This window comes from Platalea leucorodia (genome assembly GCF_965183815.1).
Source record: "Platalea leucorodia genome assembly, chromosome: 4".
NCBI classification, from domain to species: domain Eukaryota; kingdom Metazoa; phylum Chordata; class Aves; order Pelecaniformes; family Threskiornithidae; genus Platalea; species Platalea leucorodia.
This window is the reverse complement of record NC_138826.1, coordinates 49,336,143-49,362,430: the sequence shown is the minus strand read 5'-3', so window position 1 is coordinate 49,362,430 and position 26,288 is coordinate 49,336,143. Positions and strand designations below refer to the sequence as shown.

Below are 26,288 nucleotides of genomic sequence, written 5' to 3'. Positions count from 1 at the left end.
AGCATTTCAGACTATTGGTCATGGAGAAACCGCTCCTGTGCGCCTGGGATAGCACTTTCCAGGCACAGAAATTGTTCTGCTTTCATCTTGTCCAGTGACTCTGCTCTTCAAGGTGGCCTCACGATATTCTTCAAAACTGTATAGACATAGACAAAAGACTATTTCCTATGCTTGACAAAAAAGGAAATATAATTTGTATCAAATAGTGTACCATAATGTTGCCTTTTTCTGTAAAATTCTGCACAGGGACATAGCAGAGAGGTTCTCGTCGCATTTGCTGGGAATTGCTGTTGGATTGTCTCCTGGAGGAAAATTCTGCATATTGTTCATTAAGGTTGTCTTACAAATCTGTTGCTCACATGAATTCCTGGCGTGGTTTATGATGCCTGGCAGGACACCTTAGAGGACCAACTCAATTTGCTGAATTTCACGACCAAATCTATAATGTGAGCACTATCGCTGGTGACTCACCACTCATCCTTTAGGTGTGTGGGCTTTAATGTGTTTCTCTCATGCATTCTTGGCAAGGTAAGGTCTGACAGGTGAGACGCGGTGAGTCTTGACGTGGCTGTTTAGGGTGTTACCACTCCCTTGATATCTCCCATGGTAGCAAAAGGACCATGCCTCATTGGCTTTAGCTTACAGTCCAGCCCAAACCAGCCCTTCCTTGGCGACCGCAGTGGAGAGGCTGGGTTTGCAGATCGTCAGTATGAGCCTGCGTTCTGCTCTGCTAATTCCACTGTGGAGATCACATCTTCCAGGCGTAGGGCAAACAGCTGGGCAGTAACCTCATAAGTCACTGCCATCCCCTGTCAGAGCTCAGATTTTGTGGAAAGCAAATGAGAAAGTTCTGGTGAAAGTGCTGGGTTGAAAGTTGCTTTCAAATTTGCCTAAATATTTTCCAAATGTTCTTACACTCCTTGTGTGGCTGCACTCACATTTCTGATACATTTGACTTGCCTGACAATCTTTCTGGGAGGAGAGCTAGTTCAAGTAATGATGTCTACATTTCTTGGTGTTTAAAGGGTCTTTGCCTGGTATTCAAGTTTTTAACCCAGTGAACAAGACACGGCACAAATCACACATATGAAAGAGATTTAAAAGAGTAAAGAGCTCAGAGGGTTTTGGATAAATACACAAAGTTTAGATTCTGGTCCAAACCTCTCTGGTTTGCAAAATGAGTGTGGAAGCATCACAAGAGCAAAACCTTTTTTTTTCAGCTCTGGAATTTCTGGTCCTGACGGGAGTTGGAAGTGACAAGATTCACATAAACAAGGATTAATTATATGAATCTTCTCAGGACTCATGAAAGATATTGAATCAGTGTTTAATCTGAACCTGTCCAGCTAACCCTACCAGTCGGGTTATCTTCTCTAGTAGACCAGTGGTTGTTATTTATTATTTGTGTTGTGCTAAGCTTGTGTTTTGCCAGGTACTGAGCAAGCTCACCCTAAGATGCTGATCCACACCTGCAAGGGTTTGCTAAATGGGCAGATGCCAGCCCTGTGAGTTAGCTGCCCTTTCAGCTGAACAAATTAAATCTTATGAGGATAAAATAATCAGATTTCTAGTCCACAAAGAGCTTCCATTGTTTTTAAGTGTGATACCCTAGAACTGAAGGACGAGTTTTAAACAAAGATCAGAAGCAAAATCTGTAGGTTTTCAGGGTGCTCCAGCTTCAGACCAGGATCCAGGCTTTGTGACCAGAACAGGAGGGACAAGTCCCTTTCTGCAGTATAAATTCAAGAGTATTTAAATAGATAAATTGACATTTACACCAGTCTTCAAGATGCTGCTTATGTAAAAGTACTTTTAAAAAATGCTAGCAAGTGTCTCTACTGCAAATCCACCATTAAAACGAGATATGAGTCTCATTCATTAAATAATCTTTTCAGCCTCCTGCTTTGTAGCAGCCCGTTTCCAGATCTGAACTTTGAAGCTGACCCCTGTCTTTGTGATGGGCCAAACCAAAAGCCAGATCTGAACACCACTGAACTCTGGGAAAGTTCAAATCTATCGTTTGTGGTTCAGGTTGAGCTCTAATTAAAACAGACCAGTTAGAAAGGCAAATGTCTTAAAACCAAAACAAAACAAATGTTTCACGTGAAAAGTCTTGGATTAGGCTATATGGTACCAAGTAGTGTTTTTGTCTATCACGTGATGTCATCTTCCTCTGGTTAATACAAACTGACAGCATGCACATGGTGCTATATGAGATATTCCATGCAGACACTTTGAATTTAACTTTGAACGGGACAGAGTATTCACGGAAACACTTCATGCTGTGCAAAAGCCCACCAGCAATCTTACTGCCACTCAGATTTGAGGGTACTCTGCCGCCTTTCAAACTTTCCATGCCCATCCCTAGTAGCATAGTAGTCCAGGGTCTTTTAAAAATCAGTGTCTTGCCTTCTTTAAGCGAAGCTTATGCCTCATTATGTCAGTAGTATGTGGAATATTGCCGCTAACACCTGAAAACAAACAAGAAAGTAGCACTGCAGAAACTTCGGTTGTGTAAGAGGGCAGGGAAATCCCAGCTAACTCTCCTGCTAAGAGCTTCTGTTTATACTGTAGTTAATACTACAGTGTCTGTAATAAAGCAACATGGTTGATCAATGGACAAGGGAAAACCAAACAAAAGGGAAGGGAACTTGGTTTCAGCATTACTGAACTGCTGAAGTAAAAGAAAATGGGAGACGGCAAGGAGAAAAAGAAAGGGAAGGAGGGAAAAAGTGTTCAAGCCCCATCGCTGATGTCAGGATGTCACTGTGCACCAGTAGCTAGAAAAAGAGGGCCTTGGACAGGAAGATTTACTCGAAGAATCACAGCACACATACAGCGAGCGTACAGTAAGTAACCAGCAGTTACTCTCCCTGTGGGCTTTATTCTCTCTCTTTTATGTTACATGTAAGTACTGAATATGTAAGTATTTTTCTCTTTGTGAAATTTGAGTTTAGGCTGTTTGTAGACAGCTACCTAAAGTTTCCAAACTTCCTTCTTATGCAAACTCAGCTAATAATCTCACCAGGCCTATTCTATTGAGAGTTTTCAGTATGGTCTTTTTTCAGGCCTGGACTCACTTTCTAGAAGACCAAATCCCTCCTTGACATTTCTGTCCTTTGCTTCCTGTTTGGATAAGAAGACTTCAACAGCAACCCTTTTTGTTTGAGGATCCCAGAGTAAGTCACAAATATGTAAGTGGAGGTTAGTCCACATTAATTAAGCCTTTCGATTCCCCACTGAAATTAGTCATCTTTAGTCTCCAAACAGCGAGGTATGAAGTGACTTGCCCAAGGTCATAAGAAAAGTATATGGCACAGCTGGGAACAGAGTCCAAGTCCATTATCTCCTGGTCCATGCTTTAACCATAAAATGATAGTTCTCACATTGAACTAGGAGCCACAGGGTATGTGAAAAATGATAGGAAGGGAATTGTATTGAGCTTCTTGAGGTGACGCCTTCCTCTCAGCTTGGAGAAAGAGAACGAAAAATGATTTTACCCATTCAGAAAGAGTACTTCCCAAGTGAAAGAATATGCAAACATTTTCACTCTTTGCTCAGAGGAAATTTTCAGTTCAGGCGTTTCTTTACTGGTCAAGTTGTAATTAAAAGAACAACCTTTCTAACTAATCATTCTCTAGCAATATATTAAATTCTATTGAGGGCATCCTTTAAAACACACCAAAACAATAGAAAACAGTAAAAGACACATCTATGCAAAGGAATGAAAGACTCACAGTATTTTCTTCTGCATCAATTTTGTAGTGTTCATGAAAGAGGCTTGCCAGGAACCTACATATTACTTTAGAATTTTCTTTAAAGCAAAAAGTAGAGTAGAATGGGAAAAGAGACCTACTCGTGTCCTACACATGATAATGTATTGATTTACAGCAAGTCTAGTTGAAAGAATCACATGGTCTAGTGACATTTTGAGAACTATGGCAGAAAATATATGCTTATCAACTTGTGCTAATCTTTCTCTGAGTGTGGAGTACCACAAGCGCTTAGGAATGAGAAGCAGTTAGAGAATAAAAACCACTTTACTGTTTAGGAAAGTTCACCACCTTTGCTATGCAGTTAATAAAATATCCCATGTGTTTTCGCCTGGGATACTGGCATTGGCAGTTTTCCAAAATACTGACTTATACATCAAGACTATCCTTCAGAAATGCCCTGACCTCAGCCTTCTTCCAGCTACTTACCATTAATAGCCAGAACTAGCCCAACTGAATGAAACAGCAACGCGCAGATGCTCTGTGCTAACCACTTCTGATTTTGGAGCCTGCTCTTTGCCATTCACCATTACCGATTTTTCCTGCTCCCGGCCCATCTCTCTTTCTCTCCTTCTCCCTTTACATGCATTCATAGATCTGCTACGCTCTTTCCCACTTCCTCATGTCCCTAGCCAGGCAGTTGAAAGGCTTCCATCGTGGAGATTGAAAACATACTCCATATTAAATGTAACAGAATAGTATGACCGGCAGGTCCATGTTTCAGACACATTCAATTTATACCACAGCTGAGAATAAACAGCAGGGGAAGCAACTTGATGGGTTGCTGGAGGCTGTGGCTACCCTTTCTTGTGGAACATGTCTCTGTCACTTGCTAAATAGGTGCACCATCTGGTGGTAATTTTGGACTCCCACTTGTTCTTAAATTTCCAAATAGCAGTGGTTGAGTTATGCCTGTGGTTGCAGCATTTTTTTTTTTTTTTTTTTTGCCAGTATCTGTCTGAAAGTCACCAGCTAAGACAACCTTTGCAGGTACTACTGGTGAATGAGTATCAAGAATAGCTAGGACTTTAAATGAGGGTCATGTTTCCATGTCTGCTATGTGGGGCAAGCAGGTATATGAGAGGACTACATGCTCCCCTGAGAAATGTATATGGAGAAGAGCAAAAATTTCACAGACAAACCAAAATTAGATATTAACTGGCTTGATGCCTAATTAGAGAGTTTAAGCTCCCAGGATAGTCAACTGGGATCTCCAGACAGTCGTGCAGTCAAATTAAGATCCAAATTGCCCTCTGAAAGGGCTTCTCTCTTTTCTTTGACCATATAAGGAATACAGGCTGACTAGGTGCCTATCTTAGACATCTCATCCAAATGCCTAGAGCTATGTGGTATGAAGCTGGGCCAAAGGAAAGAAGTGAGGAAGGGGCTCCCCATTTTTCTGCCTCTGTTGTCTGAAGTCCTTTAGTTCAGCAACAGAGACAGAAACCACTGCTACCACTTCTGCTATTCCTCTCAAAAACTGCAAGGTTGCATTGACCATGATATTGTGTGGAGACCTCTTCTGAACAGGATGGGTGGAGGCTGAATCAGACAGAAAATAATTTTCCACGTTGTCATAAAGAAATGAGTGAACAGGTATAAGTAAATCATGATCCATGAGTAAACTTCGTTCGTTTTAGCAACTTGCATAGGGCTCTCCAGGCTACAGCAATTCAGTCCATGTCTGTTGAGCTTCTATCTAGAGACAGAAGTATCTTCTCCCAGTGCACCAGTGAGCTTTCTGGGGAGCAGTCTGCTTAAAGACTCCTCAGCCATCCAAGCCCACATTTTACACCAACACTGGTTAAATCTTAGGCATCATCTTTCCTTCACAGTCCCAGAAATGAGGAGGACCATCATAGATTACAACAGATTACACTTGTGGCTACAAGTTGTCTCCTAGATCCACTTCAATCCTAAGGCCAAATCCGATCAAAACTGGATAGGTGTGACACTTTTTACTAGCTGAAGGACCCATTGTCAGCTTGATCTTCCATGCTGGCTTTCACCATGACTTCTGTATTCTGTAAACCATTTGGGCACACATTTAAAGTAAAACACTTTCAAACCCTCTTTTACTTCAATAGGACTTAAAATGTAGGGGGTTTTAAAGTTAACCACATATTGGGTAAACAGAGCACAACTAAAGTTGTTGGCCAGTTTGAATCCTGAGGTAACAGCTACCTTAGCACTACCATGCTAGATTCATTTTTTCAAGCCTCCAAATAATAGATTATATAGTCCCCTTGCTTGCTTGCTTGCTTGCTTTCATTTTAATTTGACTTTTGTACCAATAACAATAATATTAGACTTCACAGTTATGGACATACAATACGTCAGTAAGAAATAAACTACAGTCACGGGTAATTTAATTCAATGCTAAAAAGTCAAGCACAATACTCAGAAAGGAAATTTTGTCAATTAGAAAATAAGATATTTGTCAGACGTAATATTTTGGAATATGCCAGCCACTTCATTAGAAAAAGAAATTACTTGTGACTAGAGGCAAGGCAGCAAACTGCATGGATCGGTGACCTAAGCCCGAATGCTAAAACATTTGTTTGCAAACCAAAACGTACAGATCAACAAATACTGTGTTTTTTGTAGCGTTTGTAAATGCCTCTCTATGCATTTCAAGCTTTTCAATTTAGAAACAGATGGTTTACCAAACAGAACGTATCCCAAAGAACAGAGGAGGAAAGGGAGGGATGCTGCTACACATGTAACTCTGAAGTCTAATGTTATGTTTAGCCTGTCCTGCTTGATGTAGAGGTTGAACTAGATGACCAAACCTATCATCTGTAATTCTAGGGAAGAGATTTTGACAACATAGTTAACCGCAGGAGTAAAGCTCAAGGAATCTCCAAAGTCATTAGAACCCCAAGTTACTACAGGATCACATACCGACAGGTTAGCTGCCATCCTGTGCTACCTGTCATCTTATGTAAAGAACTTTTCTTGCAGGGGCAAGATTTGGCAGCACCTGTCTGTTTGCAAAGTTGCTCTGTACTTAAAAAAATCAAATGTTCTATAGTTGATTTCCATTTAAATAATTAGGTTTTAGCTGAGTTCCTGCTGTGAAATTCAGCTCCACTTTGGACTTCTGCTTGTACCCAAAAGCCAGGAGCCTTTTTAGTGGCTGTAAAATCCTGGCTCTAGAGAAAGCAGTGGCAAAACTTCTACTGACTGCAATACGACCAGAATTTGGCCCCTGTCATTTTGGATTAAGCCCAGCACCACTTTATTTAACTTCAAATGTTATTTGTCTTCCTGTTTTAAATGTGCATTACGTTGTAAGTCATGGACCAATAGAACTGGGACACTGGAAGTAACTAATTGAGTTAGCATGTTATAGATCATTTGTAGCCAGCAATTTTATTACAAAAAGTGACATGAAAAAAATGACATTAAAGGAACATTAACATTCCAAGTGAGGCCCTTGGAAGTAAAGAAATGCCAAACAATGTTGCTATGCAAAGTTAGCCCTGTTGTGTCCAAATTTGTTACAGTATTCAATTAAATAATAGCCTAGAATTTGCATACTATCTTTTCCACAGGGCCTCTGACTCACTCATCCCAAGGCAGACCAGTAAAGTAACGTGGAAAATTTTATCCTAAGTAACTAAAGACAAAGTTAAAAGCAACAAAAAATGAGGATTTTTTTTTTCTTCTGGCCAGTGCTGAGCAGGAGATGATCAGAGTTATAGGTCATTACAGACTCTGCCTGTAAGGCCACCATATACATAACGGTACCCTTTTCCACTACAGCTAACTACATATTTATTAGGATGATCCCAGAATGCCAAAAAAACGTAAGTACCCGCCCCTCTCCAAAAAAATGTTTCTTTTCCATGTTGACACTTAAATGGAGCTACTCCATTTAATAAAAGCCAGGTCCATTTAGTTTTGAGCCATTGGAAAAAAGTATTAAACCGCATCCCCACGGCAGTCCATTGTTTTTTTGAGAGCATAATGGCCTTTTTTTAACCTGAGGTTTTAGGTCACAGGAAGGAAGTGTGTCATAGAATCATAGAATCGTTTAGGTTGGAAAAGACCTTTAAGATCATCAAGTCCAACCATTAACCTAACACTGGCAAGTCCACCACTAAACCATGTCCCTATGATACGTGATGTCTCTTATCAAGCTGTACAGTGTGTTGTGGAACCATATAGCTTAGAATACATACGGAAGCACGTGAGAGCAGAGCTCATGACATACAGAGGCTTGAGTCTCCCCGGTTACAGTTCCCTGCATCAATTTACATCAATGCACTTAATTAATTTAAAATTAAGTGCATTAACGTTAGTTAATGAAGTTGTTCAGAGTCAGGTATATCAGTGTATTTTAGTTTGAAAGTTTCTGCAGAAAAACATCTGTTCCAAGAAAATCTTCATTTTTACATGTAAAAATGGAATGAAACAAAAGTTTAAAAAGTTAGCACTTCCCTCAGGATGGAAATTCCAGATTTCATTCAGGTCAACATCCACCATTTCTCATCCAGCTGTAAGCCACACAAAGTTCATGAAGTAATTGTATTAACATATTAGTGCTATGTTTAGAATAAGGATGTCTGCCTTTTAAAGCAAGCCTGCTGCCAAAGAGGTAAATATTTAAATTGCAACAATAACATTTTAATTTAGGAGAACTTATACTTTTCTTCAAATTCATGATCCTTTAGGGAAAAGGAAACACAATTGAGCTACACTTGACCTAGACAGTAGTACCTTACAAAAAGACTAGGGAGTAGAGAATATAAATTGGGAAATATAAAAATCTGTCTATTCATGGTTGGAAATTATTATATGCTACTGATTATATATGCCAGACATTTCTTTTATAGGGTGACTGAAAAAGAGATAGAGATGACAAAATTAATGTAGCAAAACAACATTTTTTCTAGTAAAGTCAAACAAAATTTATTACTGTCAACTTATAATTTTAAAATGGCAGTGTCCATTCACGTTTATCTTTTCATCTATGGTTTGTAGTGTGTTTTGAAAACATTAATTAAGTCTTGCCAGATCATTATGAGGCTCTGGCATCTAAAGACATTTTTAAAGCACAGAGAAATTATCACACACAAATTTTCGAGTTGATTCACTAAGATGGGAATCCTCCATCCTCTCAAAAAAGGCTGTTTCTTTAATACAACAGTAATTCCTTAGAATAGAAAGATATTTTTATTTTTCTAAAAACCTCCAAGTGACAGAAACCTACTAAAATGAAGAAGAGTCTGAACCTACCACTCACAATGGGCTGTCTCCTCAGTTGAAATAATATAAATTCTTAGCACAGTAGTTGTTTCATAACTTTTTTACCAATCCTTCCCAACCTCAGCTGCTGCCAGCTGGGAGGTTTATTTTCGTATTCTGGTTTGGGTTACTGTCTTGCTTTGCTACTTGTGATAGTAAAAAGCTTATCCACCCTTCTACAGCCAGAAAGTATGAACTGTTTGAATCAATTCTTTAATTTCCTCCAAAGATGATAATACAAACTAAAACAGCCCTCTCACTTATTTTACCTTGTAACAACTAGATTATCACAGCTTTTTTTCCACTGTTAAGCTTTCCATCAAAATGAATTCCACGGGGAAAACTGTCCTTGTAAGACAGCTTGCATACCTTGCGGTACTTACTTTACTGCCCGTAGGGTAACTAATAAAAGTGCGCGGGTCTTTAGGTGGAATAGCCCAGCTTTGTTCCAGCATGGTCTTTCTACCTTTGTAAGGCAACTTGTGGGATAGTCACTGACATAACTGAAATCTTTCTGCAATAATATATATCTAATAAGCTAGAACAAATATACTGGATATCCTTAGGGTTAAGGGTATTTATGTTTCTGCTTCCAGCAACAACATGTCAGTTGTGAAAAGAAATGCATTGTTTGAGACATTTTAAGAGAAGGCTTTGAAATGAGTGTTTGCAGTTTGGTAAATCTTTCCTGCAAAATGAGCACACTGAGGACGTCCTCAGACTTGGGTTTTTTTCTCTTCACCAGCTGCCTCTGCCTGCCTGCCTGTCAGTTAGCCAGCTGGTATGGGTGGTAGTTCACTATGCATGTCTTGTTGTGGTGGGGTTTTTTGTTAATTCAGCCTAATAATTAGAAAATTCTCTCTCTAAATAACCAACAATTATACGTCTTTTTATACACCACTGTGCTTGTATTAAAAACTATCCTTGCATAAGCCACAGCTCATTAAATTTGCCATGGTATTTTTAACATCTACTAGTTTTACTAAATCACACTTGCAAATGCAATAGTTCCAAATGGCATTTTCTGAAATGGACATCGGCAGTCACTCCAAGGTAGCCACGTGAGTAATAAAGACCTGGAAGTTGCACACAGCCCTAGTACAGATTTCAGCTGATTGAATGCATCCTGTGTCCCTCTCTCCCGGCATCCCAGGCAGCCTGCTACACTAGGAGTTGAAAGCTGATGGCATCCCCTGAGAAGCCACCTCTCACACTGGAATGGTTTTTACTATATCCTAGCACCAACGCAGACATCCAGTTCAAATTACTGAAAAGTTTGAACGCTCAAAGGACATTGTTGTCTGGAATCATGCTATATGACAACAACAAAAAAACAGAAATTTTTCCACAATAGGTCCAAAAGCCACTGTGCAATTGAGGTTCACAATAACTAACAAATGCCTAAACCAATCATAGCACCTACTGCTATGACAAAGATAATTACTGCCTTTCTGTCGGTGAAGTGTGTACCCTGCTCTGTATCATATTTAAAATAATCTAATTCTAACTTATTTTCCCCCTCCAAATTGTTTCCAGCTGTACAATTCCTTTCTTTCCCCCATATTGTTTTTATTGGATAGAACGCAAGTCCGTAAAGATAGATTTTCCCATAATAAATACACAGATGTTAGAATAATAAACATACAGTCAACCTGATATATGAATATTACTAAGCATTAATAAATATATAAGTAACAACATAAATCTATTAAAAAAATGGAAAATGAGAACATAAAGTAACAGAGAAAGAAGTGGCAGGAGGAAAGAAAGGCAAAAAGTGAGATAGAAATATACTTACTTTAGGCAAACTATCTGGATTCATTTACGGTTCCCTTTATTGATTTGCTGATAGCATTAAAGCACAAGTATGGTTGTAAAACATTCCTAAGAATGCTGCCTGTCTTCATGTATTGGAAGTTTTCTGCTCATACTGAAAGTCAAGCTTTCCAAGTTGGCCAACTCATACCATACTAGACACTACTGTGCCAGATTAATGTGTCTACTTGGAAGCGAATTTCCATTTTTGGAGAATAATGAGCCTCTCTACTCCTCCCATTTTTGGTAGGAAGTTTTTATGAACATTTAGCATCTCGGTTAAACCACCATCATAGCCCAGAATAAAAATGACTGGATTCATATGTGAGTCTGAATCCAAATTTAATTAAGCCTATATATGGCCCGAACCAAGAATAATTTACTGGCTGACACCCCCTCAGCATGTATGATAAGATGTCAACCATTTCTCCATGATGCCATCACTTACATATCTTTCATGCCCAATTCCCATGTTCTTTCAGGCCTGCAGCTAAAACACTGGGATCCAATGTGGACTTAGTTACCTGTTTCCAGTGCAAATATAGAATCACTTTTTTTATGAGTATCTTTCCTTCAGAAGATGTTCCCCTCCCTTTCTTAGTCTTCTGTTTGAAATTATGCTGTCTTCTTAGCGGTTTATGGGTGCATGTGTACGAGTGCATGCTTGTATATAACCGTGACATTCAACTTTATTTTCTGATTGTGTTTCTCAAAATAACTTGTAAAGTCTTCTTCACCTGTGAGTTAATAAAATCCATGCACAGATTTTGTTAGTCTTTAAAACTGTAGTTTTCTCTCCCGTCTCTCCCCATTTCTGCCTGGAGAGTGGAGCAAAAGTTGAGCAACTGAGTGGCGACAGGAAGCTTCTTAAGATGTGGTTCTTCTCCTAAACCTCCCACAGCAAGCAAGGCTTTAACCTCACTTCAGATGCATCCTTTCAACATGCCAGAAAACTACAGATCAATACAAAAGGTCAGAGATTTTTTTTTTAAACTTCAGAACACCCTTGTTTTTTGCCTATTTGTTGCTTCTTCCCTGTCAGGTGTCCAGTTCAATGATTTCCCAAATCGTTGTATCAATGACACAGTCAAATGAATACTACTAAATCATGATCATTTTCCACAACATGAGTCTGACGAAGGAGACATCTACAGATTATTTTTGATACCTTGACAGCTATATTTTTCAAAACACCTCATTTTTGCCCTGGATTTAGCACTGGTAAAAGCAGTTCGTTTATAAGCACTTCAATTTGGAGAATTCCAGCGGAAATGGTCAACGCACAAATAATTAGCCAGAATAATCCACTATCAAAGAACAACAGTAGGTTTCGCTTCCATTATTGATTCTGACTCCATATTTCAGAGGCTGCACTACTTAGTTTTTTGCGTGGAGTTATTTGCTTCCAACTGTTATTAATGATCTGTAACTTTTAGAGGTACGTGATAGATTGCTCCAATGATCCTTTGGGGGAATAGAGACCAGTCGCTAGTGATGGAGCTCTCTTGCATCAATAACCTGACAGGACCAGAGGCTTTACTCTTCCAGATCAGGGTCCTTGCCTTCAAAAAGTTAGGACAATTATCTTTCAACAACGGTTATCAGCAATAACAATTGATGTATCATTAACCAATTAATTTTTTTAATCCATTTGTTAAAGAGGTAATCTTTAAAGAGGTAATTTGTTAAAGAGGCTTACAGCAAGAGGAATGAGTGGAGAGTGCAAAAGACAACTTTATGTGAGAAGCTGGCATGAAAACTAGACATGAGTGCACCAAGGTGACACATACATGTACAGGAACAGGATGAATAAAGTGAGTGTAGTAGCGACTTCTCCGGGGATGGCATGGCTATGGAAAAGTTCCCAGCTATAAATATACCAAAAAAAGCTACACACAATGCTTGGCTAATTCATCCCATGCCACATCCTTTGTTCATGCTACTAATTTGGATCTCTGTCACTTTTTATCTCTGGCTGCTATAAATCTTTCACATCAACAGGAATGCCCCATGTCTAACATAATTTCTACAGTTTTTAATCTGTCCTCTGAACTATTCCAACACTTTTTAATACAGACTCCCATGTATTATATAGGTGGTACAGCCCTCATGCACTGAAGTACCTCTTTGAAAAAATAGCTGAGCACCGATCCAGCTTAGCTAACTTACTGGGGATTTCCCTGGCACAGTAGGCTCCCCAGAAGTCACGAGGGTGAACATTTGCTCCTGTGTCATGCCTTCTGGCTGCTGCTTGGTTGTGGCAGGAAGACATGCATAGTTGGAGCACAATGGCGCCCAAGAGGTGATGTTGGCAACAGATGCACAGCTGTTGGAGAAACGTCATGTTGGGTGAGTCTGGGGGCTTGCTTTGAATTTGGTGGGGAGGAGTGTTGCATTGGGATATGAATTAGAATAACCCTAAATCTGCACTTGTCAGTGCTTGTGGTAGAGCCTTGGCCCAGTGGCTAAAGAGTAGGTCCTCTCCCATACAGATAGAGAGCAATTAATATGCTATCATAGCTTACTCGCCCCCTCCTCCCTATGACCTGAATAACTTGCCATGATTGTTCATCTCCCTAAGTGATTCTGGAAAAAGCTAGATAAGCTTTCCTTTGGGGTGAAGTACTTAAGTACTTAAGACTTTGTTTCAGTCTTAATCCTTTCTTCAGTTTGTTCAGGCAGAATCAAATGTCTGGTTTAGCGTTTCTGTATGTGTCAGACACAGATGTGTTTTGTTACACATGTGAATATTTATGCTTACAAGTATTTTGTACCTTTGAAGTACTCTTTTTTTTTTTTTTTAGCTTTGTTCTTTAAACTTTTTTCCCCTCACTAGTGTAATAACACCACTTCCTAAACCCTGTCCTTTTCCTAGATACTGACCACATCGTCTCTGGGTGTTACTCCACCAATAAAACAAATAAGACATGTCGATTATGGGATCCTTTATAGACCTGCATGGAACTCATCTGGCTCAGCTGGCAGGGGTCATGTAAACCTTCTCCATCCGTTACAGTTTGTGTGGTTTCACACCCAACAAATGTCAAAGCAGAACTCAGCTGCAACTGCCAAGTTTCGTCTGTGTTTGGGTTAAGCCATAAAAGAACCCACCAAATTCCACATCGGTCATTTCAGAGTTGCAAGAAACCACCCAGGTTCGGTGAAGAAGTCAAAAATCTGGTGAACATTTTGGCAAATACGGCCTGAACAGTGGCTCAAGAAAACCCTGGTTTTTTCAAACTTTGTATAGTCTGACCAACCTGATAGCTGGTCCATCCTGATGCCAAACAATTTTTATTCTCTGTAGCTCTTATTTTGTATAGGGACGTTCAGAATGAAAGCACAGGCACAACTTGCAGTCCTCTTCAGGCATTTGGACTGCACTCACTTGCAAGATTTCTGAGGATGAAAGGAATCTCTCAGTGGTGAAGAGGATTAATACTGATGAGTACAAGGATGGAGCTGATGAAGTGTCACAAGATTCCTAACTTGAAGAGGAAAGCAGAAGTGGCAAAAGCCTTTTCACTAGGAAGCTTAGTGATGACACTGACTCTGGTACAATCCTCCAGAGTGTGCCTCTTCAAGGACATAAGTGATCTCACAGAAGTTGAGAGGACTTACTTGTCTAAGGGTCAGAGCATGCCTGCAAGCTTTGGCAGATCAAGACAACATAGCATGAAGAAGTACAACAGTAGCATGCTTGGCAGCTGTATATTTTCTGGCAGCAACATCATTTTGGACATCAACGTAAGACAAACAAGTGTAAGACCAACCAAGGAGGACCAGACCTGTGCTTCTAATAATAGTCAAGTGACTAGGTGTTTTTCTGGTTCATTTAAAGTTGAAGGTAAAAGTCAAATGTTAGGCTATTTCCTGTATATGGTGTCTTGAGGATGTTTAATGCCTTCCACTTACACTCTTTTTAAGAACCAAAAGTTAGGCAAGAAGTATTATCTAAACAGAATTAGAAATAACTTAGGACAAATGTGGGAAGAGACACTGATAAGCAAATTCCTCACCAGCAGCTTTTCAGCATCAAAACCAAATTCTACCAAACCTTTTTCTGAAGTTCGAAAAGTTCAGACTTTTATTTTGCCATTACTTTGGTTCACTGGGTCTTTTTATTATTAGTTATAGCCCTCTCCACTTCTGTGACTTGGTGTGGAGTAATGCTTACAGCATATGACAGATTCTCTGTGGGTGTGAGTCAGTTCCCCTGATGCCAATGGATTTATTCAATTACACCACCCTACAGCTGGGGCACTGTGACCTTAAAAAACCCAGACCTCAGCCAGAATCTCAGACTTGCATGTTCTTTGAAAAAATATTCAGTTCCATCATTGACTTAAGCATGCCTCATCTTTTGGTGTCCATTTCACAAAGGTGAAGGAAAAAAACCCCAAAGCCTTGATCTCCAGTAACAACCAAAGCACCGTGGAAGTCGTTTCCTTTTTGCACAGATGGGATGAAATGTTATGCCTTTTTTTCACACAGTTTTGATGAGATCTTATGTCTGACCACATTCAGTTGTGTTGGAGGCACAAGACTCAACCGAACCATTGAATTCAAGAAAGAGGTGTCACCCAAAGAAGACTCAGACACAAGAACAGGCTACAACCCCACTGAGAAGTTGAATGGCCCTTGTGAGAGCAACACACTACAAAATGTTATCCCAACACTGAGCAGCAGACAGCATGGAGGATGGTAAGTGGGCTGCCCTTGGAGGAGAGAGGGAAGGTCAGGAACAGGCTAAGGATACTCATCTGGGTGATGAGGAAAATAATGATCTCTGTGCTGGAAAAAATTTGCATAATCTCCCCTATGAAATAATATCAGACATAGGGTAAATGGAAAGTGATCGATTTAACTTTTGGTAGCTAACAGTTTGTCAGGTCAAGGTCCTGTATTATTTTCTTTGAATAGGTTTCCTGCCTCCAATCACTTGCAGTATTTTCTTTACAGTATGATAGCAACACTAAAATGGGTACGTATCACTGCCATATATTGGAAGGCCAGTGTCGTATGCACTGTACTTCCATCAGTTAATTGGGACTCTCCCATTACTTAAGTTTTTGGGAAGTCTGCAGAGGTTTTTTTGGAGCTGATTTTAGTTCCCTTTTGATGGGTCATAACATGCACCGTGGTTATCTTGGCAACTTCTAACAGGATGGCAATTGGAAATATTTTTTCACGGGGTGTGATGTGTCCTTGGATGCCTGTGCAGGCATCTCAGTCATTGCTGGGTATGAAGTTGCACAGATATGAATGAATTCATCTAGAGACCACTAGAGATCTCCTGTCTCTTGCCAGTTACTTTTCAATGACTGCAAACATGCAGACAACCATTCTGGGAGCACCACTGTTCAACTCCAGTAGGCAAATACCAGAGGGATATAAACCTTTGCAGGACCGCAGTGAGAAAGCTAAAAGAAAAACAGCCCCAACATATCACTTCAGCACTGTATTAGAGACACCCTTACCTACTCGAAGCTCCTGTCCAAAGACTGTTTTCTCTCCCAGTGCAGAGCAGTTCCACCTCCCGTACCGAAACTGGTACTGGCACTCATTGATTCCCATTTGTGCCCCTTCCCCGATCACAATGATGGCATCAGGGCGGCTCTGGCAGATGGCTCGCTGCCGAGGGGCCAGGCCTGGGATTTTGTTGCAGATGATATTAGCTCCTAAAGCCACCACGGAAGACAAAGCTCTGAAGAAAAAAAAAAAGCAGAAAGACATATTGTAACCAAATTGAGGTCATTAATTGCTCTTGCTCTGTGCTGCCATGTGGCAGGCCAGGTGCTGGGCAAAAGTGGAAGGGCTGGAAGTCGGGTTCCTGTAGTTATGCAGACTTATCCCAACCTTTCTGGTCTGGTAAATGAGGTTGGAAATCTTGCAGTAATTCCTGATCTGATTTGTGCCAGAAACAGCAAGCAAATGGAATTTTGGCACTTTTGTCTCCAGTCTTACATGCAGCCATCAGCTGATGAGATGTGGAAAGCAAGACATATTTAAAAGTAAAAAATAGTGATAATTGATTGTCCACAAATCTTTGGACCTCATGTCTGCTTTGAATGGCCTATGTAGATTTAGGCTCAGCGTTTTAGTTACTGCAGCCAGTTCATCCATCCCTCATTTGAAATCGTTGAGCACAATTTCGAGAATGACTTCATGTTACCAACTTTCTTGCCCGTTATTAATTACACTCAGGGTATTGAGTGATTAATGAAAGTTCACCAGCATAACCGTACTTTTAGACCTGGCAAATATCATGGAGCACATACAAATGATCCTTAATATGTGCCATCCAGACTAGAAACATTTGTACTTCTCATTCTTCAAGTATATTTTCAGAATTCATTATAAAGTTTGCATATAACTTGCACCTGCCATATATTTTCACTTCAGTGCATTTACTTTTCATTTTTCAGCTCACTTTTCAACATCTTTACAGGCTCATTTTTCAACACCTTCACAGGCTACATTTTAAGTGGTAATATTTTGAAAAATAAGAGAACATGGGTACAGGTTCTGTGATGCCTCAAGTCACATCTACTGAGTACCAGCCAGGCCCATGCCGGGATTCTTCAACTGGTTCTGGACAAGTCAGCAGGAAGAAAGAGAGCAGTATAGCTGCATTAGCAAAATAAGCCTTGTTCAGCATGGTGTGATGGACCCTGAGACAGCTATGCAACCAAAGCCTGGAAAAGCCCCTGCCACGCTCCCCAGCTGGCTGTCCTGCTCCTCGGCTGGCAAACCAGGGTGCCGAGAGCATCACTGCTTCTCGGCACCTGCAAGAAAGTAGCTCCACAAACCCTCTCCCCTCTTTAGCTTGTCCCAGCCTGGTATGGGATCATAGAGGTGACTTCATTTTCCCATCAAATGCTGTTGTTGACTGCCTGTGTAATGTAAAGATGCTTGCCCAGATCATGCTGCAGCACCTTGGATTTAAATGGAGTTTCACAGTAACAGAAGTCACCATATATAAATAAGTTAGTAACAGGATACAGACTAACTTCTCCATTACCTTCCTCTCCATCTTGAACACTGACTTAAGCCTTTCTTCTTAGTGTTAAAAATCTCGCACTGGAAATGCTCCTTTTGGAAAATGTTGACTAAACAGAACTGAAGAATTTATAGGAATTTATCAACCTCATCACAAAGGTAACTGCAAAATTACATAAATGTTGCATTTCAACGAAATCAGAGTGTTTCATTTTGCTATTTCAATAAACTACAGTAAAGCCAGAGCAGAAAGGGTGAAACGGAGAACTCTTCCCTGGCTAAAATGAAATACCACTTTTACTGTGGAATGGAAATTCCATGATGATTCACTCTGCCTTTAATAGGTATTTGTGCATCTTTTCCAAATTTAACAATCCATGAGAAATTCGCCAGTTGTGGGGTTTTTATTTATGGCTTGGGGGTGGGGGGGTTATAGATATAGAGACAAGGTATTGCAAACACAGAGCATGCATGCCATGTGGTACTACCTATTAAAAATCTTATCCTATCTTAAAAATAAGAACAAAATGTAGTTGCAGCTCTGGCCACTCACAGTGTTTGGAGCAGGAGCACTCAGACCTGTGGCTTTAATTCATGTTCCTCTGGGTACTGAACAACAAAGCTGGAGCATCAGTTGGAACCAGCAAGTGCCCAAGACTCACACAAGTTTTGAGCTAAGGTTTTGTTTCTGGCCCACCTCTGCTTAAACAACTGAATGAAATATTTAAATTATTATGTCTGTAAATCAGGACTTTCCAAGGGATATGATAATCTTCAAAAAACATGAGTTTAATGTAGAGATAATAAGACTCTCTCTTTACAATGGCACTTTATATATTAACTTGTGGCTTCAAAAGTTAATGACATTGACAGAGGAAAGTATCAGTATTTATTTTTTTAAAAATCAGGCACTTTTCAATACTGAAAAGTAAAAGTGTTGTTTTCTTTCATAGCTCATGGAGCTTTTACCTCTCTGACTTCAGAAACTTTCCACATCAAGTAGGATGTACGTTCAGAAAATGTTAGAGCAAAATGCAAAGAAAAGTATTTTTCCTTTATAGCTGATGTGTTGTATTTAGAAACATATACTGGTGTTTCTATACTGAAACATACTCATGACTCTAAAATCCCAGGACCCTTTTCCAAATCATGTTAGGATCCAGGTCTGGCCCTTCCATGGTTTTAAAGTGGAAAGGGAAAGATATTTTGTACAGAGTAAGTAACCTGAAGGTGCCAGGAGGACAGGGGACTCTGCCGTTACAGCTTAGTCCGTGGTTCTTCTGCCCGAGGGAGGCTGAAGGCAACCCAGGTTGGCCACTTGCTCTCTGCCGGGATGCACAGGCAGCAGGTCAGCTGAGGAAAGGGTGAATTTCTACAGCTGTTCTTCAGAGCAGAGCAACAGCCAGGGCTCCCTGGCAGCAACACCTCCCTGGCTTGGCACATGCAGCGGTTCTCCAGGTGCCTCTCAGGCTGTTCCCCATCCTTACCCCACCCCTTCCACCTGGCTTTGCCCAGTTCTCTGGGACAGAGCAGGGGCCCAAGCGTCCTCCAAGACTTCCCCGTCCGGTAACGCATTTCCCTTGCAGGAGGAGCTGCTTCGGACACTGACCCTTCTAGGAAAACCTAATCCTGAAGGAATCCGGGGTTGGGTCCTAAGAAACAGATACGCACAAGCATTCAAAATTTAAGTTGATGCTCAACATATGTGCAGAAGACACACAGTTCTGGTCCCCTGACTGCCCGACAGTCATTGACTTACTGAGGCCATGCGACCAACTTAGTGATAAAAAATATATATATAAATTATTTGTATATGTTATAAATATATTTTAAAAATACTGATAAAAGCTATGAGGTAACATTCTGACATCATTTTTTTAAAAGTGCTGAGCCCCTACAGTTTCCATTATTATCTCAAGTTGAGCAGCAAAAAGTTACATCTTTTAAAACAAAGGAAAGCAAGAAAGAGTTGGCTACAATATCTACCCCACGTATAATTTTCAGTTTAGTTGCTTCCTCCATACACATTGCTAGTGTCTCATAATTAGGCTAAAGAGTGTATTCTTTGGTCTCCCATTGTTTTTGGAGCAGGCCTTGGTCAAAGTATTTTAATACAGTGGGTCAGTTTACTCATCCAGAAAATAAGCATGATCATATCTCCCTCAGAAGGTATTGTGAGGATATCGTAATTATTATGTGTTTGTAAAGTGCTTTAAGACATTCCTCATTAAAAGAATTAAACTGCAATTATTGGGGGTGGAGGGGGTCTTAGGTTTTTTATTATTAATTCCAGGGACTTCCCCCTCTCTGGCCTGAACTTAGCAGCATATTCCCTCAGACTTGTTTAGCCTACTTTTAAATTGTTACTATAATTTCAGTGTCAAAAGAAATGCTGAATCATGAAACTGAGGTTTTGGAGAACTTCATTTATATTAAAGAAATGTACCCAACAGCATTTCAAGCTTCCTCTACACTATTTCTTGTGGCATCCCTCAGCTTGTGCATCCATCACACATTCAGGAGGGTTGTGCCATGCTCCTGCCCCTCGGCAGGTTGAAGGCTACGTATTTTTTTTTTAATAGGTGGAGAATGTTTCACTTTATAACTGTCAAAAGGCAGATCCCCATGCCACATTTTGGCATCTTCTCCCATCTAATCTTTCTCTGCAGTGCAAACTTCCTTGATTCTTATCACAAGGAAATCCTGAGTGCAGCGTTTCGTTAAGATTTCTGGTGCAGTTTATGGTAATTGTAACCATCCCACACCAGAACAGCCCGCACACGCTTCAGAGTTTTATGCTGGGTCATCCCCACGGATTATTCAATTAAACATTATCCACATGGGTTATCCAACCAAACAGCATTAGTGGAGTAATGTCACATTTCTAAGCAATTAACAGTAGTGGCTGGAATATGGAGAGCCTTCACCTTTCTTCATCACTTCTTCATCACTTTTCCCTTTCCAAGGGAAACACCAGCACTGAAATTGAGCAATAGTTATAAACAGAGTTACATCCAAATGAAAAAAACACTGATCTGGGCTTGGATAGGACCTTGCAGTTCAAACTTCCAACAAACTAAACCTGAGGAGCGATGTTTTGGAAGCCTGGTTTCTGCATCAGAATCCTGAAACATCAAGTTTTTCATTCTTTGAAAAAATAACTACGACTGCATTCATAGCAAGCAAAAGCTTATGGCAGTGGGAGACGAGTTTCAGCTTATTTTCTGAAATAATGTTTAATTATGCAAAGACAGATGACTATTGTCGCAAAAAATGAAAATTCTCCCTCAAAATGTATTTGCTATTATGGTTGTGTCTTCTCTCCCAGACCTAAATAACTACAGCTTTCCTTTTTGCAAAGTTATGTGGAAAAATTGAAAGATCACAACCATTAAAATTATCATATATTCCAAGCAATTCATAAAAGTAAAGGTCTTTGAAAACACTTCAGAAATTAAACACTAAGGTCTAAAATCATGTGAGTTTTAAAAACATAAAATTTAATGCAGTATTTCTTGTCAGAAGAGAAATGTACTCCTCATTCATGATTTGCTTTCTTGAGCCTCTATTTCATATTTGCAAATGTAGGCATTTGCTTAACTTGAGCACATTAGCCATTTCGTTGATTTCAAATGTTATTATGTTCTTGCAACTTCAGATGAATTTCACATATAGGAAGGTCATCACTTGAACTGTATTTTATAGAGGGTCTTAGAGGCTTTGCACAAGTGGAAAACATATAAACTAAATCCTTATAACGGGCAGTTGTACAATCACATGCACTACATGGGGAAAATTCTAATTTTTACTGTTGTTAGAAGAATCTGAATTTTGACAACATTATGAAATAGAACTCTCTACATATAGATAAACAGCAGTAACTAACCAGTCTTCAGAGCTGTCCCCAAGATCCTGTACAGGCACAGATGTGTACTGAGATTTCTCCAAGGAGCTTAAAATTCAGTTCCAACAAATGTATAACAAAAGATGTAAAATAGAGAGATTAAACCAACAACACATTTCATACAGACAAAGCACTTACCCAAGTTGATTTTAACCTTTTGATTAAAAAAAAAGTTGCCCTAAAAATTCTTCTCCAGTAATCCTTTCTGCCTGGGCAAATAACATTTTATTGCAGGCCAGGGGTGGCTTCAGGAGCTACACCTTCTCCTCTGACACCCTCACTCATTTGTATTCCTGGCTGCACAGCAGCACAGTGCACATTTCCCCCCGAGCTGCCGAGCCAGCCTTACTGCAAGCCCTTTGAATAGGCACCCATAGGGTCACCGTGATCTCCCCCCTTAACCCTGCTACTCAATATTCACCTGAAGCTGCTGTTGGGCAGGGGGGTTGGTTTTCAGCAAGGAATGAAGGGATTTAGCCACATGAATCCCATTAACAGCAGAGGAGCTGCACGGCTTAAACCTCGGCACACTGTACCGAAAACTTACCCCACCATCTCTGATAAAAATCCCCATAATGGATTCTTTGTTAGAAGGAACCACCAAGATATTTTGTGGTGACACTGCAACTCATCTGAAACACTACACCACTACTGAATGGTTTACTTAATTAAGAATTCCTAAGTAAATATTTTGAGCGTGCATCAGTTGCAGAAATTGGCAGGAGCGTCCTGGGCTCTGAATGCCATCTGCATATGTTTAGGCTTTCAATTTTGTTTTCCACCACTGGCTTTGGGAAATCATTGTTTGGCACATGTGTTATTGAAATGGAAATCAAATAGGACTGCATGGTACTGTCCTGCGGTGCACTCATCTCTGCTGGAGCTCCAAGCCAAGCCTTTGGACCTGGGGGCCATGGACAGCAACGTGTTCACTCCCATTAAATGAAAGGCAGAGATTTCTCTGAGGAGGTCGCCCAAAAAAATAGAGCCCACTAGATTATATAGTGCGATTGCTGGCATGGTCAAGAATGGAAGTGGTGGGATAGGTAAGCTTGAGGGATGACTCACACAAGGGCAGAGCGTGACTTGGGCTAAACGCCTGCTTGAGAGAGGAGTGAGAACAAGGACCCCATCCCTGTATGCAGTAGTGATGGGGGGGGAACATCAGCAAAGCCTTGGATTCATGCCCTCCCCTGCCTGCCAGCTGGGAGGCACAGGATGGCTGCTATGAAGCCAGCAGCAAATAAAAACAAAGCCAAAAACCTCCAGGTTTTTTTGTTAAAAACAACCTCCAGGTTCCAGGAGGAAGGAGGGGAGACATTGCCTAGCAAAGAGATGTCCCCAGGTCACAGCTCTGGTGTGGCGGTGGCCTGCGTGCTGCCTCTAGGACCCACGCTCACAGGCTGCACCACAGCAGCAAGCACCGGCTCTGACAAGGGGTGTCCTCGGGGCCTGCACGTTTTCGACTCCTTGGAGATGACACTTCTATGCAATCCCTGCTAATGTGGCATTTACCCCGCTGGTTTTCTAGTGTATATCAAAGAAAAGCTTACACTGAGTACCAGAAGCAGCAGTGTAAGCGTGAACATTATAAGACAAAATGGAGATGCTAAAAACCCCATTACCCAACAGAGCACCTTCCTCTACAAGAAAGGTTTGTAGCTTGCACTGTGTTTTTAGCTGCTGTGCAAAACCATAGGACTACCAGTGGTCCTGAGGATGAAATGGAGGATAGCTGGGGAGTGGTACTTGCTTTGGCTTCCTAACACAAGAAGCTCCAATTGAAGGCTCAGAAGCCTCATCTAAATAGCATTATGGCAGAGTAGGAGGGCTGGGAGTGGTTAGAAACAAACTGGGACTCTCCAACTCCCCAGCTGTCACAGATCCTATCAGTGCTCAGTACCGGCCTTTAACTAGTTCTTGCTCGTCATGCCAGAGCAAGAGACAGCAAAAGCATCTAAGATTCAGGAATATTTCTGGCATGATGTCTCCTGAGAACTATCCTCAAAATGACAATCCAATCTGATTGTAAGTTGACCCATAGCTTATTTGGTGCATGGCTGGTCCACTGTAATAATTTTTATTCATCAGTCAGTGAGGCAACACTTGATACACAACAGGATGTCTTGAAGACCTGTTACATCTCTAATTTACCCGTATTCAATTTTTTCACACCAAGGGAAGACTCATGGAAAATAGAAATGCCTCACATGCCTCATATGTCCTATTGTATAGATCACACTGGCAAATTGGACATTTACATTTACATCGGACATTTATTGTCTTGCTGCAGGCATTCTGAATTTGCATGACAAACTTCTATATAACAAGCTTTTTCTTTCTTGTCTCCAATCACATTATTCTAGAGGCATCTTGTTATATGGTGGAAAGCATTCACATCTTGTATATATAAAAATCAATAAAAGTAAAATAGGATGTTAAAATATCTGAAGTGTGGGGAACATTGATTCCAAAGCAATTTGGGTTTCAAGAAGCGTTTGGTTTGCTAAACCAGTGTAAACTGATAGGCCTGTGTTGGAAGATGCAGGAAGGCAACAGGCATGCACAGAGCAACTCATGAAAGGCTGGAACATTCCTGCTTTGTCTTGCCAGTGATGAGGGTGGTGATGTACACGGCATAACTGAACTTATGTGAGTAAGCTTAACGAAAAATGATGTTGATATAAAATTATTTGATTCCTTTTGAAAACCCAGGACCTTATCAGATTTAGAAATCAAACTGAAACACTTCTGTTTCATACAATTTTTTTTCTTTTGGCTATATAAACACAGTTAACAGGACCTACCATTTCAGTTCTGCAAGCATCCACACACCTGTGTTATGCCCTGCAAAGTACCAAGCAATTTCCACCATCAGTAACAAAAATGTCCATTCCTGAATGCCAAGATGCCTGCTGAGCACTTGCAGTTGGTATTGATGTCTAGCGCTATTATTTGCCTTCCACTCCATTTCTGTTTTGCTTTAGCACTAGAAAGAGTCATGCTGACATCTAACAGTAAGTTACAGAGTTGTTTGCTGAATAGTGATCCACCGCAGTGGAAAGCAAAATTACCTTACAGAATAACTGTGGCGGGTTATTGCAGTTCCCCTGTGGGGGAACACAGCTTTGAAATACTGAAACGGCTGGAGGAGATAAGCTGCAGATTTTCTGTGTCTACAAAAAAACCAATTCGATATTATGGAGAAATAAAAATTCCACACTGCAAGATGTAAAATCCATGCTTTTGTTATGTTTTTCATACAGCAAATAACAATTAATAAACTCTCTCCATCACACATGACATATGCATAGATATGGGGATTTTCCAAGCCTTATCAATTCCAAGTCTTAATTTTGCATAACTGGAGTGCATATTTTGGCTTTATCCAAAGTTTAGCAGTCTGCTCTCTCCTGTGAAAAGGTTAAAATGGAATGAGAAAGATTAAGTCCTTCAGGCAAAGTCCAAGACTTGGCAAGACCATACACTGCTTAATTTGTGAGATCTGATGAAAATGTGTCACAGTCATGGTGTGGCTCTGAAACCGTGGTAGAACAGTCCTCATCCACAGAAGCGTATATTCCTTGGTTCGCTCACTCTAAAATGTCATTCAGTTAATAGCAGGTATGTATTGTGGGTTTAAAATCTTGAAGATGGACTGCTGGTGGAATCTATTTTAAAATATATGCTTTGTTATATTTTCCATTTAACATTTCAGTGTATGATATATCTTAATTTTTTGGCTTTGCATACACAGGGCTTCCATGGATATGACATGAAAATTGAAAGAGGAAAGCATGTAATAGTGGGTCTACAGGAAAGGAGGATACCTGCTTCCCAAAAGGAAATCATCTGGCTTTACTGCTATGGTGGTTCAGGTAGGAACCCATTTTTGTTAGTCAAGATCTGAGCAGTCAATGAGAATAAATTCTGAAAATCTACTAATAAGCCATTATGTTGGAAAATTTAGTCTTTTGTGTTAATTTTAAGACTGCAATGCAGTGGCTGTTAATCATGAGGATGAAAGCATGTATGTGGCTTTAAGCTACACCAGAAAAGCCATACAAAGTAGTCTCAGAGGTCCTTTTAAGTGAGGAAGGTGGAGAGGCCATGCTGACCCCACACACAATGTGCAATTTGGACTAAATGACCACTGGAGGTTGCTATTTGTGCAGATATATGACCACAAATCAAGCTGTCTGACTGGTCTTGGATTAGCAGCAGAACAGAAAAAATCAAATTCACTTTGTCAGTGACACTGAATTTTTATACACTGAATACACCAATATACCCTGAGTCATGATTTATTTCTACTTTTCCTTTCCTCATCACTATTTTCATGGTGGTAAATCTTTGCTAAGGCCATGACATATCAGGATATGAAATTAAATAACGTGCAAAAAAAATTAAAACCAAAAACCCATAGGCTTGATGCTGTCAGGTTTACTTACTGGCCTGTTTCTACATCTGGAATGGGTGCATTGCTCAAACCAGTGGCAGCGCTTGTTGTTCCCATCTGCTCTAATTGTCCCGCTTAAGGC

The 26,288-nt window shown here is 40.3% G+C and overlaps 1 protein-coding gene across 2 annotated transcripts in view; it reads right to left on the bottom strand.

Moving 5' to 3' along the window:
- The window catches only part of WNT7B (Wnt family member 7B), a gene marked incomplete at both ends in the record, with an annotated part of 95,548 nt that overhangs the window by 23,642 nt on the left and 45,618 nt on the right, over positions 1 to 26,288 (bottom strand). For both annotated transcript variants that reach the window (XM_082308416.1, XM_082308415.1), the window contains one exon: positions 16,322 to 16,548. In XM_082308416.1, the coding sequence (XP_082164542.1) occupies positions 16,322 to 16,548 (227 nt within the window). The remainder of the gene's footprint in view (positions 1 to 16,321; positions 16,549 to 26,288) is intronic.